The 19,726-nt window shown below is 41.2% G+C and overlaps 1 protein-coding gene across 2 annotated transcripts in view; it reads right to left on the bottom strand.

Annotated features, from left to right (window-relative positions):
- Positions 1 to 325: 325 nt before the first annotated feature.
- pou6f2 (POU class 6 homeobox 2) overlaps positions 326 to 19,726 on the bottom strand; it is a 66,731-nt gene continuing 47,330 nt past the window's right edge. For both annotated transcript variants that reach the window (XM_055150715.1, XM_055150716.1), the window contains exons 9-13: positions 17,156 to 17,302; positions 12,922 to 13,131; positions 11,307 to 11,460; positions 8,358 to 8,526; positions 326 to 2,818 (exon numbers count right to left, since the gene is read on the bottom strand). In XM_055150715.1, the coding sequence (XP_055006690.1) occupies positions 2,311 to 2,818; positions 8,358 to 8,526; positions 11,307 to 11,460; positions 12,922 to 13,131; positions 17,156 to 17,302 (1,188 nt within the window). In that variant the 3' untranslated portion in view covers positions 326 to 2,310. The remainder of the gene's footprint in view (positions 2,819 to 8,357; positions 8,527 to 11,306; positions 11,461 to 12,921; positions 13,132 to 17,155; positions 17,303 to 19,726) is intronic.

Here is a 19,726-nt window from a genome sequence, read left to right as displayed (position 1 = left end):
GACTTTTGTATTTGTAGTAAATAATTTTAACTGTCTTATACCAGCTCAAATAAAAATATGAATGAATGATATATTATTGTGTTATAGGAAATAGTATTAAAATCAACTAAAATGTTTCTTAAGTGGCAAAGACAGACTAATGACAGACTTCTGCGCTCTTCTCTAATCTCTAGAGTTACCACATACGAACTCCCTGTATTTTTTCCCTGTTGTGCAATGATTCAAACACGACTCATGTCAAACAATTGTTTATTACTAATTATGGTACAAATCAATGTGACAGACTTGAAGCATTTGTTTTTAGAAATACACAAAGTGCGGCGTAACTGACCAAACAGATATTGCTCTATAGATTACAGTTTCAGTCCGTAGAAAAATGAAAACGAACCTCTGCGGGCTTCTTCAGCTTTGGTTTCGAGTAGTTTGGATGTATTGGAAATATTCTTTTTTTTTTTTTTTTTTACAAAACAACAAATGGTCCTAATATTTTTACATCACTGAAATTGCCTCGACGTAAGTATGCAAGGTAGGCCTGTGTAAACTCGGAGTGAAGATCTCAGCAGAGGATAACCACACGTAATAATAAATAAATAAATAAGCACAAAATATACAAAACAAAACAGGTCACGTTAAATAAATAAATTAAACAAATGGTGAACACTGACAATGAGCGCAACTACTGAGCTGCTGTTACCATGGTGTCAGATGACTCTCACAAGAACAGTACTGAGGTAAGCCTTGGATCAACTAACTGTACATAACATTACCATTATTTTCATTCTCTTTTTTCCCTTCTCAGATTTTAAAGATTGTCAACATCGTGAGTCTAGTTCTCTGTACAATGTGCATAACTATAGAGCTTTGGTCCAGCGTTGACGAGTTGAGCGAAAGCAAAAACTCATTTTGTGTTGTTTTTATTTAAGTGTGTTTTTGGTTTTGCAGCTTTTAAGTGAAGCCTCAGAACTGACCCTTGTACAAACAGTGGGAAAAAAGATGAATGTGAAAAAAAAGCAACTATTATTTGCTCAAATTCAAAAAAAAAATTGTAAACTTTTAAAGCTTTAGATTTTTTCACATCTAACTCAGTGTGTGTTCATACCAGAATAGAGATAACCAATGTGACAGGAAAGATGGATATTGTAGTGACACAATTTTGAATAAATTGCATCAAATTTCACCTCACTTCAAATTAAGTTCACTCTTTTCTGACATGTGACACTTATTCTCAATATATTTTTGTCATGTCTGTAAGAGACGGGCAGTTTGATGGAATATTTTGGTGAATCAAGGACAATATAACAGATATAGTGTTGCAAGTATTATGAAATGAAAAATAATTATATACAGTTTTTAAAATATGTAAACTTTGGACAATTTAAAAGCATTTAAACATCTGAAAAGAAAGTGGTCAGTGCCATCAAGCAGTAATTAAAAATAAATAATCGTTTTCAGTGGCAGTTGTACAGTTTTTTTTGGCTACCTTATGATGTATTTTTGTGGTTTTCTTCAATAGAAACATTTGTCGCACAACAAAAGTTTTTTAGTTGACCCAGAAAGTGAAAGATGTCTGAAAAAATCTCAAATAAACGTGTACAAAAAGACAAAACCGTAAAATATTTGCCAGTCTTTGAGCAGTGAATGTGTTCTTTGGCTATCAAGCTTTGGCAACAGAATGACACAGTAGCTCAGATCCAAGCTGCAGGAGACTTGACAGACACTCCTCTTCCTCCTCTTCTTCCAACAATCTCATCCCATTATCCACAAATACCTGTAGAAATGTAACTCAAACGTGTCCGCAGATGAAACCAAAAGTCAAACAACAATATTATGCAATTGTTCAACAGCAAAGGTATTCTCATCCAAAAGTAGTTCATTGGTGTGACAGATTTTTCATTTTTTTTCTCAATATTTACATACAAACAATGAAGAAAAAAGTAAGCAAGACAAAGATAAAATGTATATTCAACCTCACACATATAGCTTAGAGTTTGCCAGTACAAATGTAAAAATTTAGAGCACATTTACATTACAAAATTATTCTTAGATGCAACAGACTTTGGTAAATAGTGTTTTGATTTGGTATGATCTCTTTACTAAATCCCTTCTGGTGGGAACCAAAATTTGGGCAATAGTCTGGTCCAGACAACAGCACAGGTGGATTTGTACATATTCTCACATAGTAATCTCTTTTTTGGTTTCGCCAAGGTCATTTACATAACTGTGGTAATCACACTGCACAACATTAAGTTTTTCTTTGACAGTCCTTCAGAAAGAGTCCATCCCACGGCGTGTTGTGGCTGTAATGGCCGTTCACTTTGGGAGATCCTCTAGTGAATCGGTGAGCGTGTCCATGGGCGCGGTCGGGCCCAGCTCGGGCTGTTTTAAGCGCTTTATTGTGTTTTTTAAAGCTTGCCTCTTGTTGCAAAACCACACTCGCACCACCTCGCGGTCATAGTTCAGTTTCTCTGCGATCTCGGTCATTTCCTGACCGGACGGGTGTGTGTTCTTCTCAAAGTGGCTGTTGAGGATCTCCAAAGCCTGTGGGGTGAACGAGGTCCTCCGCTTGCGTTTTTTGGACGGTTCGCTGCCGATAAACTCTGTCAGGTTCTGCATCCCGGAGCGGTGGCGCGCTTCGGCCTCCGCCATCCAGCGCTCCAGAACGGGCTTTATCTTCTGGGCGCTTTTAGGGGTGATGTCCAACTTCTCAAACCTGGCAGGATATAAAAGGCCAGGGTTCAGTTTGCCAGTCAGACTGTTACCTATAGTGTTCTCTTGGGCTTCCTGTGGTAGGAAAAAGTGGCTTCTCAGGATGGTGTGTCTGGGGAGAGTTAAGAAAAAAAAGAATCTTACTTAGGAGCCCTGACAAAACCCAACATGGGATAAGCTCTGGAGTTTGGAGCCTCCTCCACCACAATGCTGCTGGGACCGAGACCTGAGTCAACACAAGCCCCTTTTGTTCAGACAGAAAAAGTTACTTTCTATGGAAGCATTGAATTTGCCTGGACATATTTCACTAAATAATGATCTGACCTCTATACTATGGACTCAAAACAGTCAATATCATGAGTAATATACTATTGTCAGCAACTGTAAACTTTCAAAGATTGTAGATGCCTATCTTCACAGACATTTTCTTTTTTACTTGTCTTCTAAAATTATAACAAAAGTGGCTATTGCATCATGGAATAGTACATAATAAGTTAAAATAAAGAATAAGCCAATTGTACCATTTTAAGCTTTATTGAGTTTTTGTAAAGTAAACATAAAAGGGACTTCTGTTAGGTCTTTGCACCTGGAAGTAAGGTAGGTCTCGATCCCAAACTGGCAATAATGGAGGAGAAAGCAACAACTATTTTCAAACGATTAGAAACAAAAGAAATAGTCCTAATTCATTTCTTACAGGTGAAAAAAAACACAAAATCTCAAATGCACGCAGTTAAATATGGCACCATCATTTATTAACCAAAAGCACCTGCATTATTCATCAAAATGTACATTTAATACATTTTTCAAACTTTCTTCCCTCTTCTAACAACCGCTCATTTTATAATTAATAAGAATACATTTATGCACTTATAATTCTGGCATTTTAGCAGCTCGCTCTGTCAAAGAACGGACCCACAGCTCAGTGATGTCTGGTGCACACACACTCCATTTATGCAACTTTCAAATATTTTAGTATTATCTTAATGTTCAAAGAAAAGAAAAAAAAACACACAAAACCAAAATAAATCATTTTCCGGTCCAAGTGTGACGTGCAAAGATGCTTTTAGTGGCCTGGCAGTGCTGATGGAGGGACAGAGAGAGCTTGGAGGAGTCTTAAGTCTCAGTGGAGCAAACAACGCACACCAGACATTTTTAATGGTGTGAGATGCCCATGCACGCCGTCCTACACCTCGCCTGTGCATTCTACCCTGTCGACAGGCGCCATTATTTATAACCCCATCCCGCATCTAAACAGTGGGGAGTACAGCGGGGAATACATTAGTAAATATGAAGAGTCACCAGAGACGGGACATTTCATGGATCAACAGGAGCGCGGATGCTAAAATGAGAGGAGGCTGAGTACTAGCACTAGCCTGTATCGCTCGCCTGCTCTGCCCCAGAAGCACCTAAAGCGTGGGGCTCTAAGTACCTCAGGAGGAGCCTGTTTACGTGGGCTCCATTTTAGGCTTGCATGCTCCTCCAGGCCCGCTATAACCCAGAGACCATCCTCATGCACACAAGTTATACTCTTAAATAGTCATTCAAAGTAATCTAGTTTGACATGCACGTAGGGTCATATAGGTCGACCAATATCATCAAACAGGACTGTAGTTGACACTTGAAATCATGCCCAGATAGATTTTTTTCTCATACTTGTCTAATGCAGATCATTTTTTGTAAGTTTTAGAATTTTGTAGTACTTTCATGTAACGATTTGATGGAAATGATCAAAATCTATCTTGAATATCGGTGAATCAGCTCTTCAAAACATATGGACCTCTACTCTAAACGATAAGTGAAGTTACAAATACTGAAAGAAAAAGAATGAAACTTGTGTGTACCTTTTAGTAGCTAATTTTGGGATCATATCAGAGTATGAAAGCAGCTGTGATAAACCTCTGCACTTTCCCATTTTGGAACTGTTTCTCCATGACATCTGGCATAGTGAAAACATTTTAAAAGCACTTTGTTGCACAGGGCAAATCCTCACATAGTGCTTGTGTGGATAGGGACGGAGGATCACGGGAGGGTCAATGGTCAGAAGTGTGTTTTTAATAGTTTGTAGGCGTCAGTGGTCAATGCCAAACACACATGTCAAGGATGTGAGGTGTGCCGCAGTAATGGATTTGGGTTTACCAGCACGAAAATCATTCAATTTTATCAAATATCACAAACTGTGATTTTAAAGGGGAGTGAACATTTAAAATGAGGCCGAATGTGTCAACATTATCTATAGTGAATTTTTTTCCATTTGGAGTTTTGAGGTGTTGATTTTTTTGCAATGACCAATAAACTTTTGAGGCCGGTATATTCATTTTAATAATTTTCTAATTGAGTGATAATACATTTAGACAGTATGTACTGTGACACTTTGTGTAGTGCCCTTTTCACAGTAGAATGTTCAAATAAAAAGTCAATTATTAAATAAAGTATGTACTTTAGACAGATGGCAAGCCCAAATATTGGCCCTGCTGGAACTTTAGCGTAGATATGCAAAAAAGTGAAAATATCCAAGATACTGGCCTATTTCTAAAAGTAAAACCAAAAACCTACAGTGTTGCTCAGTTTGAAACCATAGTTGTTAAACATTTTAAAAATAAATTCAAATTTAAACACAAATGTATAGTATATCTAGTATAAACCTCAAAATAGTACTGTAATGTTACACTATTTAATGTCAAATTGCAGATCTTTGTATAACATTTAGTGGCCTATGTTTGCACTTTCATCAGCACTGGTTCTCTGTCACATCAGACTTAATACCTGTTAAATGAACACACAACTGTCCGTTATTTGAATCCATTACTCCTAACTAACTCCTAACAATTGAATTGCCCACACTGCCTTACATGTACCTAACATTGGCCCAGCCTGTTTGCTAATCTAATGTAGTGTCTCAAGTGGACCCATAGTGAGCAATGAGAGGAGACGTGATCGAGACATCTGTCAGTGCTTGTTCCCTGTCTGTGCTGGGACTGGCCCCTGGAGCCACTGTCCCCAAAGTCTACCACATCTATGATGATGTTCACTAAACCCAAACATGTGAGTTCTCCCTACTTAAACCATCACCATGTCATGTCCTATGTCATACAAAAAAAAAAAGTCTCCTCTAACAAGCAGCCCAGTGTTTATTTTTGAAGCTAATGGCTTTTAATGTTGGTTATAAATATTTGAATTATGCCTGCTTTTAAATATTTCATGTGTGATTTGGAGATTTGAAGCATTAGTAGTAGTAGGCAGTTTGGGGCCTGCGCAGCTTCACATTTTATCCGCTACTTGATGTTGATGTGATGAAATTTTTAAGAGACTGGCGGCACTGTCACATAAGCAGTGCAGGTCGTCAGTACATTTCATATACACATTAGGGTTAAAATTAAAAGCAAGAATTTGACTGAAAAGTTTAACTAAAGCAACCAGGCCTAAACTGTTCTTAAAGGTAAAATTTAAAGGTAGAGTTTAATGTGAGACTGAATTCAGGAAATGAATAATAACTGTTATCTATACAACCTATACAGTTGTTGTTTAGGTTGGACATTTTGCTGGAGAGAGGGTGTCAATATTTCTGTATGGGGGATTAACTATATGTGAAAGAAATATTCACCAGGTCCTTTTAGTTCATTCACAAATGAAAGTAATCATTTATACTGTATTAGGAAAGTGACAAGTTCCACGACTACAACGTAATGTATAACATGTAGTACGAATTATAACCATGCCTGCCGTCCAGACCAATATGTGAATGAATGCAAATACCACCATGTAATGTATTATATTACAAGAATGAATTATAAACATTATTTTAAAAATTATTTTAAAATATTGAATTATTTGATTCAGTGTGAAGCTCCATTTGGTACATGGTTTATTCGTTTAGAATCATTTTCTCATTTCAATTATTAATTCAGTGCAAATTCATATCTAATTTAAAACTAACCAAATGTACTTTAAGAAACAACAAAGTATAACATCTTTCAGTCAGTACATTTGCCATGGTATTATTCAGAATGGGCCTACATCTCTTATGCACTTACACATTGAGCAGATGTAGAGAATGAAGCACTGGGACATGATATGGGTCACTAGTTCTGATCCGAAGGGTACATTTGTCTTATTTGGCGTCTTTAAGTGAAGTGTTATTCAAGTGGAAAAACAGGAAGGATAAAATGCTGATTGTCTGATTATCTCATGAATATATAATGCTCCATTTAGGGCTAAACTGTCCTCGCGGCTGTCATAAAACATGTGAATCTTATTAGCAGATCATCTCTGTGAGCGTTCTCAGGCTCAGGCGCAGCCAGCCTTAGTAATTATTAAATGCTTTAAGTGCTTCATGTAATACTCGTGTATGTATTTTGCATAAGTAACAGGCGGCTGTCATGTCCAATGAGAGAGGGAAGAGGCAATGAGCACAGGGAGACACGGAGGCCTCGCTTTATTTAAGACCGTGTTTATCAATTAGAGTAAATGTTTTGATCACGTAATAAAATAATGTACATAAAATTATCTGTTAAATAAATAGGAAATATGCACTATGCATTTTAATCAACTTTTTTTTTTTTTTTTATCAGCAAGTGAATTAGGGGGAGAAGAGGAGGTTTGATATCACTTCAGTGATAAATATATGTTATATTATGGTTTCTTTTAAGCAGGTTGAAATAAATGGTCCAACTTATTTAATACTTTTATCACACATAGAAAATCATCATCACCACCACCAGGGCACCATCAGGGCAGTTGCAAACCTCTCTGCATCTTTTATGTATTTAAGTCCAGACATCTAGGAACTGGCGAAACACTAAAGTAAAATGTGGATTAACTATCCAGTGAGCCAGGGGGCCCAAGTGTGCACTTGTGACATTTTTTTGGGTGGCTACACATCTGGACCAGGGACTACCAGTGAAAATAAACCTAACCCAGTGAATACATGGATACATTGTTGTTTAAGAAAGGAGAGTAACAACATACCACAGTAGTACTTACGTATAGGTAAATTGATTTAAGTTAACACTATCACATTTGGAAAAGCACTTATGCTGTGGTTTTGAAGATCATTATTTCTTCTTTATGGACACTTAAATGATTTAATGATGTTGATTTTATAAAACTGTTAAGAATATGCACCAGACTGTTCACTGAATGTGGTTCTCTTTGACAGAAACAGGACAAATCACCATATAAGTGCATATGACAGGTTAGACTGCTCATTACACAAAAACAAAACAAGATTAACCAAATAATTTTTAAGATGGTACTAGATCTTGCTAGGTTTTCCTAGTTTGTCAATTGTGGTAAAATTTGTTAACATTAGATTTTTATTAAATATTGAAATTTAATAGCATGAGATTGACAACAGATTACAGTAATTCCATAAGGGGTTAAATTGAACTAATAAAATATATGACGCCTTTATTTTTTTAAACAATGTTTAAATGTGTTCCTTGTGCATAAATTGTCCATGCACTTTGAATTGAATTGTGTGTCTCTGAGACATTTGGTCAGTTCCTGTTTAGAACTCAGCTCTGCCTCTTCACTAATGTAAAACTATCGTAAATAGTCATCACAGGTTCCCCTCAAATGAACTAACAATTATAAATACATGAAAACCTGTCATATGCACTTGTAAAACGTGTGCTTTAAGGTCTGGAGCTTACCTGCATATGGCGGACTGGCTGTAGGCGGGCCCCTCTGCGGCACTCAGAGCCTGGCCCACCTGCGTCTGCGTCAGCCCTAGTGACAGGCGGCGGATCTTGAATGCTTTGGCGAACTCTCGGATCTCCTCCAGGTTGACCCCGTCCACCTCACTGGGGGCGGTCTGTGGGTCTGCAACACCAAACACACACGTCTTACTTCATTAGCCCCATGCTCCCAGAGTACAGCTGCATTTAGCACAGAGAAAAGCACCCTGACGCACGGCTGTATGCTCATGATCATCTTCAAACTGCTCTCAGCTAACAGCTCGAGCCGCGGTCACAACTTATTATCCCAAAGTGCCCTCCCGCGGTCAACTCCATATATTTGCGCGGCGCTTTGAAGAATAAATTCAGCCGAGGAGTGAATAGAGGAATGCCATGTTTCTGAGGAGCCAGAGAGGATCTGTAATCTCTGATACAAAAGCACACACAGGACTGGTTAATGCCACTGGTAAAGAGAGGGAGCCTGCCTCTTGTATACTGCCTTCTGACCTCCTCTGCGTTAATACACATATATAAAGCATGTAAACATTAAAAGACATTATTTCAAATATGTGACCCAAAGCCAGCACTTCCATTTCACTCTGAATGTGCTGCAGACTTAGCCACAGAACAGGACACACAAAAGCAGCTCTGTTTGTGAATCCACACATCTGACAAATAGCAGCATTTTGAAGAATTTCTCGGCTAATAAAAAGTGATTTCACATTGTACATCAATGTCAGGTGCCCTGGCATCCTGCTTACTAAAGCAAAGTTTGTGCCTCTGAATTATTCATCTTGGTCATTATCAATGAATTATTAAAGGAATCCTCCAAGCGTATTTAAGCAGAAATCTATGGGCTGCCATCTCCTTGCAGCTCATAAGTGATGTGTAGCGTATGCAGCGGGCCGGACGTGTGAACGCTGTGACCGGGCCACAGTAAATGGGAGGGAGCAGCACATCAGCTCCACACTGATGAGCATCACTTCATCACTCCCAGAGGACTGTGTTTACTTAGAGGGTCCCTCTGCTAATGCTGTCCGCTGGACCACACTGTGTCTGCGCCCATCTGGGACTGTCTCTGCATCTGATTTAATCCTGTCCAAGGTACTTTTCAATAATGAATAACAACACTTTTACAACAACCTAACTATACGGGCCAGTTAAAAATGCACACCTATAATAGCCTTAACATGCTAATCACTCTCAATCAGCCTGTAAGCACAGTAAATTAAACAGCCAATTTGCAATACTCAAATTACAGCCTGTTATCTATGTGATGATGCCTGAGTGCACACAATTCATCTGTCTGGAACTTGTTTATAACTGGCTTTTCTTAGGCAAGCCAGTGACATGGCACCTTCTGTTAAAACAAATTTGGACTAGCATTTCAAAACGTCTGTCCCTAACCCTAATGTTTCAACCATAACCTAAATGCACTTATTTTGGATAAAAGATTAGATTGTATTTTTTATACAAAGACATTATCACATCTCAATAAACAAGAGGACACCCGAGTTACATGAAACTTTTCTGAGACACTTTTACCGGCATAAAGTCCTTGCTGTGGGTTGTAATTTAAGTGAAGGACAGTGTCACTTTAAAACAGGATTTACGCTTGGCCAAACTTTCTGCAGATATAAATCCAATACAATAGAATAAGTGTAAACTGCCACGCTCCCCTCGGATTGACATTTTCCATCTGATTACTGTAAATACCAGTAAGGGACATTGTGCGTTTTAATAGGTTTGTGCTGTTTGTCTGTGGCTGACAGCGACATTTCATCTTGTCTCTCTGTCAGGGGATTGGACTTGGCGTATGTATGCAGTAAGTGAAACTGAGAGGAAGCGATATGCACCCGTACTCAGCATATAGCACTAATTCTATTTACGCCGATGATTCTGTGCAGGCCAAAAACAGTTTATGAGAGATTTTTCCCAGCTACAAGTAAACATGGACTAAACACAACGTATACAACAAGTTGATCAATTGCGACTTGTGTTTTTGATTAAATTCTGTGGCTTCAGAGCTGCCTTTAAAATGAGTTTATGTGAGTTTAGGGGAATCGACTGTGACAAATGAAATTTATCAGAATAAAACATTTTTTTAAAGACTGAGGCTGTATGCTGACAGGCGGCAGCCCAGTGATTTATATGGGCCTGCCAATGTCCAGACTGTCCAATGAATGAAGCTTATGTTCATTACATAGAGCACATGCCACATTGGATCAGCTAATAAAGAGAAGAATGGATGGTCAGGACCACGAGTGAATGTGGGAGAGATCAGGGAAAGAAGCTAGGGTCAACAGCATGAAATTTAATCTCAGCTGTTCATGGCCAATCTTCATATATAACGATTAACAATTGGCTTGTCATTGGGAAGGAATTAATAAAAATACTTTTTTTTAAACTGTACTTCAAGTTTGTAGTACTAAAAACTTGCTCAAATAATAATATATGTACTTGCCACATGTATTATTGATTAATTATGTGTAGCTATGAAACAGATTGTCCCCTTGTGCTCTGAAAAATACTGCATTGTTAATAACTGATAATATTGATAATATTGCATTGAATGTGACGTTGCTTAAACTCAGGTAAACACATAGAAAGCTAACAGAAACTTTTTTCACTGCTATCATCTTAATAACTCTCACTACTGGACTCATTGGGTGTTCAAAAATCTGTATATCAAAAGACTACTACTACCCCTGAGGAAGTAGATGATATAAATTAGGCATATTTCCATTTTGGCTGTTATCTCTAAAACCTTTGATAGTTATCGGCTAGCAAAATCAAAACACCTCTAGTGTCTTTTGCAAATGCCAAATATCTTCACAGTAAACCAGAGCGGCATGAGGGAGCGCTCATCCCAGCACCCGCCTGCTCTCTGCTCTGTGTATCTGTGGCCATGTTGTGTTCACTTACTGCTGACCAGCTGTCCCACGCTGAGAGCCGAGGAGGCGGAGGAGGAGGTGGAGGAGGAAGAGGAGGCCTGGTGGAGGGGGCTCTGTCTGTGCATGTGCATCAAGCTGGGCTGCGAAGTCACGGGGCCCGGCTGACCCTGCGGAGCCTGGGGCAACTGGGCACAAAGACAAACCACCGGACATTACAGACACAGTAAATGACGCTACTCCCTCCTCACATCGCCATTTAGTTTAATTGTGGCCCAGCGGTCGTTAAATCTAATCAACAATCAAGAGCTATTAAATTAGATGCTTAACCAGGGGCTATAATGAGATTGCACAGATAATACATGTTAATTAACGGCTGCAGTGTGAGGATTGACAGCAGAATATAGTGCCAGCCTAATAGACTAACAGTGAGCGGGAGATAGGGAGTTTAGCTGGGCTCCCTGTCTCTCAGTCATGAAATGTTAAAGCGCATGACAATTAAGACTCGTCACTCCCCACCACAGCTAATAATGACAGCCTGAAACGGGAATAAAAACATGTGGACACAGCAGTATATGTATCACACCTCACTCACAATCCACTAACCGTGAGGGCGGAGGAAAGACAATGTATTTTCATGTTTTATGCACATTTGAAATGCTTTTACAAGATCAAGATGGTGCGTCTCTACACTTTTAAAGCTGTCGGCGGAGCTAGGGCGGTTCGTCTCCCTTCCCCTCCTTTTGCTATTAATTATTTTCTGGGTGGCATGTGTTTGTTTGGATGGTGGGGGGGTGTCAACTGCGATGCGCACACTGTCAGCGCAGTTGACAGGCTCCGAGAATTATTTAGCTTCACTGGAAATATTCTACACTGCACACTCTGACAACCGTAAATTATGCCTGTGGAACCGCGCCGTACACGGGGGCTTTGAAGTGGAGACAAAAGCATAAACAGTATTACAAATGCATTAATTCATTCAAGAGGATGATCTGGTGTTTCGCAGGGCAGCAATTAGGTGTCCATCTTGGGCGAGTTCATCCGTACCGCACTGTATGGGCCTTCATTGTGAACTTTTACCCTATAATTCTCCCTGACATCACCATTATCCAGTCAATAATGTTTTCATCGTACATGCATCTAGTGCCAAGCCCATAAACACAAATGCAGAGAAGCCTAAACTGTTTGTAGAAAATGACCTACTCCGCTGTATCCTTTATAACCAAACAAAATACTTGTGGTGGAGGTCAGGAAGGACGGATGTACCTAAGGCGTGATTGAGGAGGGAGAGGGGCAGGGGCGTGCGGAGAAGGGGAGAAGTGTCTGAGTTTAAGAAGTGATGAAAAGTGTTGTTTTGGGCTCTACAGGGGCGCAGCAGCAACCTCTTTGAGTCTGTGCCTGAAATGTTGGCTGACAAGTGCCTCCCAGACACTCACATGGGGAACAATTGAGCTAAAAGAAACCATTTTGTGAAAGGAATGATGCAAATGAGTGTTATAAATGTCAAATGGGAAAATCTACACAAGTGTGACGTGCCTCTTGTGAATAAAGAGTCCACTAGGTGCTGCTCATTCAACAGTTAGAGTGGAGTTCATTAGGTCATGTGTTTAGAGCTAGTGTGTGCTGGTGTGGACATCAGTGTACAGTACCTGCTGTCCGGGCTTGATTGGTGACAGCGTGATTCCCTGGGTGTTGATGACAGGCAGGATCTGATTGCCGATCACCGTGGCGATGATCTGGCCTTGAGCGTTGGTCAGAAGCTGAGGTGTAATTGGCTGAACCTGCAGTGCTGGGTTGCCACCCCCTGATTGGCTGGAGGGCCCTGCAGAGTTGGGAATCAGTGGGATTGTTCCAATTATCTACAAAGGGGGTAGAAAAGAGACAAAATCAGCTGGGCGGTTTTAAAAGGCGCAGAGAACAGAGGAGGTGAGCGCTACTGGAGGTATCAGTCTTAATGATCCCTGCCGCTGTGAGCCTTTTTCTGAGGTTACTCGGAGTGATCAGAAACAAACCACAAGCCTAGATCTATTATAAGAACCACTGTGCTACCATGTCTGCTAGTGGCCATTTAGGGAACTATAGTCAAATATCTTGAATCCGGCCTGCATAGACACCAGAGCAAGGTAGGCTAGAAAAAATGTAAGAATATTAAAGATGTGCAGGTATTTAAGTGAGTGGTGCATCTGCCACTGATCCATGATAGTAGTGCATGTTTTTAATTTGGTTTAAGTGGTAAATAGTTCATCAGAACAATTGCCAGTGAAGCAGTCTGTGTGATTTAGAGACACAAAGATGCACAAGTGTCTGGTGATGATCTGTCACTGTGGTGGTCTGAGGCTGGAGCCAGTGGAGCCAGTGCAGACTGCTGGGAGCACACTGCAAAGGTCAGCACTGAATACCTGTGTGTGTGATGGTGCACACCACTGACTGTATTATCCATCACAGCCCAGTGTGAGTGTGTGAGAGTGTGCCTAAGTGTCTTTGTCTGTCTCTGGGAGGCCGAGTGAGACCCCCATTTCACCCTCACACAGCCAGAAAGGACCAAGTGGGAAGAAGGAGCACAAAAAGAAACAATAAGTGGAGAAAAGGGAGCATCAGAGAGTGAGACAGGCCTGGTCTCTAACAAGTGTGAGGGTCCCAGGGGTACTCGAGGCCTACTGCCCCTCCGCCTGGCTCCTCTCCTCTGTGGCTGTAATCAGGAAGGGCAGATCAAAGGGGGCGGCAGAGTGTCACTGCAGCGTTTTAGCTCTCAGAGCAGCCAGAGTGTGGCCAAGAGTGGCGCTTTAGGGGGGACTTAGCGCCTCTTCACCATGATGAAGGTTAATGTCATCTGGGGACTGGTCCTGGGCTCCTCTCCCACCCCCTGCTGACAGTGTGCCTCTACCAAGCCTCATTACACCACAGAGCGCTGCACGCAGAGCACGCCCATTCTTCTAAATTCTCTGCTTTAGCAGCAAGCCAAAGGCTACTCTGAGAAAATTGCTCTTTGACTGCCTTTGAATATCTGTCTTTATGCTGCAGTCACAATCTCTACACTTGGACCCAATTATGAAATCAAATTACTTACAAACAAGTCTCTCTCCCTCCCCTCTGCTCCTCTTGACATAATAGGGAGGGATCAGTGAGGGAAAGGTGGGCCGGTGCTCTGTAATTCATCCGTGCTACGGCTCATTTGCCTACGTTGCTTCGCATTAGGGACGAGATAATTTATCTCCCTCTCGGCGCGGCTGTACTGCTCCTGCCACTTAGCATATTTTATTGCCCTGTCTGACGCCTGTGTCTCCAGAGCCCTGCACATCGCGCTTTGCATGCCACAGTGGCAGGGAACTTGTTCCGCTCAATTATTCATCATCATTGGACTAAGTGGTTGTTCTATAAGCATAATAAAGGAGCAGGCAACTGACAGCTCCCCTCTCATCTCTGTCCCATGATGCAATGGGCTCTCCAGCTACATTTCTCCCGCAACATGTTTCATAGTTCCACTGTAGTGCAAACTTTGGTTCAGAAAATCTTATACAGACAAAGGAATTAGTACCACAAGTATTGATATTGTGTAGTGATGTTTAGGCAATTTACAAAGCAACAACAATATGTACTTTTTTTTTTTTCTTTGAGCCTATGCCCTCTCACTAAGTTAACCTCCCTCCATAACATGTGCTTCTTCCTTCACGCAGCAGAACTCATTACGATTATGCCGTACTTGTTTTTCCAGAAATGTCATCTCATCCCTTCAGCCTGTGCCAATCTATGTCTTTAGCCATGGTCGCCGGACCATATCTGCGCCTGTTTTCTCTCCATCACTGTGGAAGTATGTGTGGACCCTGGAGGGACCCTGCCTGGGAGGCAAACGTGTATAGTCCAAAACATATCACACACTACGTGGCAACTTCTAAATGAAAACAGTAAAATGTATCGTTCTTTATGGCACTATTTTAAGTATGTTAAAGGTTAACAAAGTTGGTTTATTTGGAAGATCAAATTTTGTAAACGGTCAAATTTTTGAAACATGTTTCATTAAGAGAATGCAGATTGCTTTTAAGACAATCTATCCAGGGTCTGTCCACGAACAGTAGTTAATTTTGTAAATGACACATTTAATTTGACATATTTAGGCTTGAGGCTGCAATAGCAATAGCTTGGCTTGGACTGTGCTTCTATTTGTTTGAGTATCATTTGTATCTGCACAGTCCCGTACATTACCTTGCCTTACTTTGCCTACAGTAGTCTGCATTAAGCCAGCCCCTGGAGACTTTTCCTTATGAGAAGTTGGTGTGTAAAGTGGATAGATGGCCTGCCGCCACAAACACAGAGCCCAGGGGGTTAGCAGACACGGCCCGATGCCCCAGAGACGGCACACGTGGGATCTGTGCAGGTACAAATCATCTCCAGAGCATCTACATCTTTCAGGAAATCCAGAGCATTTCACGGAACAGCCGGTAATGACCCCCTTTCAAGCCCAGTTTGGTGTCCAACTTAAAAGAAATTTAGAAAAGAGTTACCAACAGTGGCCTTAACAAAAACAGTAAAAAACTGCAGAGGGAGAATGACTGAACAATATTCTGCTTTCATCCACAACTTTAATCACTGTTGTAGCAGTCGTGTGGATAAAGGGGCCTCATTGATTCTCCTTGGAGAATAAAAAGGCTGGGGCCAATATCATTAAGGTTTAAAAACATATTGAGCTCCTGATGTCCATCAAAGCTGGCACTTCTCAAGGTCCCAGAGCTCTCACTTATGAGAGGGTCTTTGAGGAGAACAGTAGAGGAAATTAGGAGGTTAAACACAGTGTATCACATTTTAACTTTAAGGAAAGGTGACTTTTAATCCTGCACAGCATTGGTGATAGAGATAGCCAGCTGCATTATAATTAAAGAGAATAAAAATCATAAAACAAAAGGCAGCAGAGTTTTGACACTGATTTACAGTGGAGGCCTGTGCCTACTGAACCTGCGGCCTTGTTTGAGCCTTAGTAATAGCCTGTATAATGTAGTCTGCAGAGGGAGGGGCGGGGGTAGGACCCTCTGAAAGAGGAGGGCATGTTTCCCCTGAATAATGCTGAGGAATAATGAGATGGGGAGCAAAGGCTGTAGCCCAGGGCTTTGACCATCTCTGTGACCTGATTATGTCAGGGAGTGTCAGCCGCCAAGACACAACAAAAGCACAGAGCAACCATCAAGTCCACACCACAGTGATCTGTCCCCATGCTGCAGGCAGCACGGGCCAGGGGAGGCCATACTGTATCATTAGGAGCATTTAGCATCAAGGCTCTACTACATTTACCTACAAGCCCCACTGCTGTTATTGGAAGTGAACACCCACCAAGCACTTGTCTAGTCCATACTACATATGTGATAGTGCACTCTATTGTATTAGTGTGTATTCTTTACTATTTGTGTTCTGTGGACTGTCTGTGTGTTAAAGATGAAACTGGGGTTAAGGTATATAACAGAGAGTGGCATGAAAGGGCACATTGTCCACACAATTTTCCTTTAATATGTGCTGTGTGCACCTACGATAAGATGATTCATTAGATAGGGCTCCACAATGACAAGCATCATCGTTCAAGCCTCTGGCTACTGATGGAACAATTCTGCAGCCACCCTGTAAATATGACAAGGTCAGCGTTTTACTGCGACAGCCGCATGCGGATAAGAGAAACAAGGCCTTTGTTTAGTCCCAAAAAGCTTAATATATGGTTGCACTCTTTCTACATTGTAGACAAACAGCTTTAAGTCCCACCACTGGAAATCTATCACAAATACTATACTGCCCTCTCAATTGGCCATTGTTTATGATGGAGTGTGTGAGAGTTAGAGGCTGGTTACTGTGGAAACCATGGTCAGTAATATTTAATTAGGTCCTGTTCCAGAGAGAGACACCCACCTGTCCTTGTGCATTGGTCACCAGCTGTCCCGTGGCTCCTTGTAGGTTTGACAGGGTGTTCCCAAACACCTGGGAGCCCATGGAGCCCATGGAGCCCATCGCTGCGGCTGCTGCCATTGCCGCCTGACTGGCCAGAGGGTTGAGCTGCTGCACAGAGACATTAAGAAGCACACATGAGTTTACACAGCAAAATGCAAATGTAGACAACAACAGCTCCATGTGAGGGCTCCACACTTTGTTCTGTGCCGCTAAGACCAGGAGAGGCTAACTGTGCCAGGGCTGTGTAGTCCAGTGGTGAGGGCTGAACAGTCCATCATACAGTTCCCACAGGTCTGTGCTCTGGACCCAGTGGGAGGCAGTGGGGTGGGGAGGAGCAGTGAGAACGGGAGGGCGGCTGTGAATAAGTGGCCATTTTACCACTCTAAGTGCTTCCTCTGGCCCCAGGGCTCCCCACGGGCCCAGCCTAGGCTGTCTACCAGCGGCAATGACCCGGCTCTGTGCCGCACGTACAATGGAGCCATGCAGAGGCCCATGCATCACTGTATCGTCAACTACTTCAATAAGCTTCGACTAAGACTTTCCCTGTGTCATATGCACACTGTACTTTTAAAAAGAGGGGTTCAAATAACCATCCTTGGTCCTGCTGTAATGGACTCATCTGGGCTGGCCTGTGCCGGCAAAAAGGAGCTCATGCTAAAGAGAGCTTGAAGAGCTGTGCACACTGTGGATTACCCATATAAATCAAGCTAACAACTTATTAGAAGGCTGAAAATGCACTGCTGATTTAGTTGTGCAGCAGAGCAAAGTCTTATTAGGTTGAGTAAGTAGATCAAAGACCAACAAGAGATAGGAGACCTCCCAATTACTCAACAGAATAGAGAAATCATAGAAACATGCTTTGTAAACAGACTGCTCTCCACAGCAGCAAATATGACAGTCACTGTATGTAAAACGCTTTGTAAGAGTTGTGCTCAAACTAACTTTTCCACAGCCTATGGTCTACAGGGGATTCAGTTTTGTTCATCTGAGATCATTCAGTTGCCATACATCTTTTATCTCTCCCATCCACCATATATTATTACACTTTCTCAAATCAAATGATGAAAAAATGCCACTGAGCGATCAATACTTTTTCATTGACAGTAAAGGTTAAGCACATTAAGAATGACACTGCATTTGTCTTATGAAATCATATTTCATGTTGGTGGCCTCAAATTGGCCGTGATTGATATTGCCTCTCCTCGTCTGAAAGTCATCCAGTTTTTCCTCCATAATCGCAGGATTGTCTTTTATATGTCCAGTGGATGTCCTTTGAAAACCTGTGCAACACCACCATGAAACCTACAACGCTGAACCTTTACAGAACAAAGACGAAAAACAAACTACAGAGGAATTCAGGAGGGTGAAAACAGATCAAAATATTGCTCATAGGATTTGTAATCATTATTATTTTTCTTATAATATATTGAACATTATTATTATAGACTTGCAATGCCAACAATATTTAATTTGAGTGTAGGTACTGTAAATATATACGTAACTACCTTCAGGTTGTTCTTTTGTAAATTCAGTTGAAAATATGGCATAAGTGTAATGTGTAAAGGTGTACAGTGTTTCTTAAGTTGATGTGGCATAAACATGGTTAAAACATGGCTCTGTAGGGCCACAGAAACAGTCCCCACAGACAGCTAAACTTAACCAAACAAAGACTACACATCCGCACCGATAACATGAGCCGCTCGGGCTCACACAGCACACACTCACAGCGTGCCATCCTGTGATTCATTTGAAATATGATGTTTTCTCTGATGATAGCCCTCACAGATGCCATGTTATTGTGCTAAAACTAGGTGCAAAGAGAAGCCGCTTTATTGGAGCATTGAGTATTATGGGCTGGGGAGAGAGCAGAGCCGGGAATAAGGCTGTTCACCGCCTAAACAGGTGATTTTCCGCCACGGTGACTCCTCTCAACACCTCGGCGGGAGGCACAAATGACAGGCCTGGGCGAGCGCTTCTCCTGATTGCATGTGTTGTGGAGATAAACAGTGATCTTCCAGTTTGCTGTGCCTGCATGTTAACCAACACATTTGATTTGTCTCATTGTCCATAAAAGGGTCAACTGAGAACTCCCCAAGGTACTGATCTACTCCTCACTATGGCATGTTAGAGGCAAGCTTGTTTACTGAAGTTATTGTGCATTGTGATGATTTTTGTTCTGATCCATCATTGCTGATTGATGTATTTGTTAGATTGTTAGCTATACTGGCTTTTCTTTTTATCTTGAGGCAAAGGAGTTATTACTGCACATTACTCCACCAAATTATAAAGGTGCACAATGTAATATTTCTGGTGTAGAATCCATGCCTTGCTTGTCGTTGACTATTCTTTTTTTTTTTTTTTTTTTTTTTTTTTGACCAAAAATATCTTTCAATTCAGTTAATGCCATACTGTGAAACATTCAAGGCAAAGAAATAAGATGGAAAACAGGTGGCAGGCTCTCCACCAAAAAAGTTACATAGTGCACCAGACATACAAAAGTAACTATTGAAATGCACACAAGACCCTGTTCTA

This window comes from Boleophthalmus pectinirostris, unplaced genomic scaffold (genome assembly GCF_026225935.1).
Source record: "Boleophthalmus pectinirostris isolate CB_2022bp ecotype Guang Dong unplaced genomic scaffold, ASM2622593v1 HiC_scaffold_15, whole genome shotgun sequence".
In the NCBI taxonomy this organism is placed as follows: Eukaryota; Metazoa; Chordata; class Actinopteri; order Gobiiformes; family Gobiidae; genus Boleophthalmus; species Boleophthalmus pectinirostris.
This window is presented reverse-complemented; position numbering and strand designations above follow the sequence as displayed.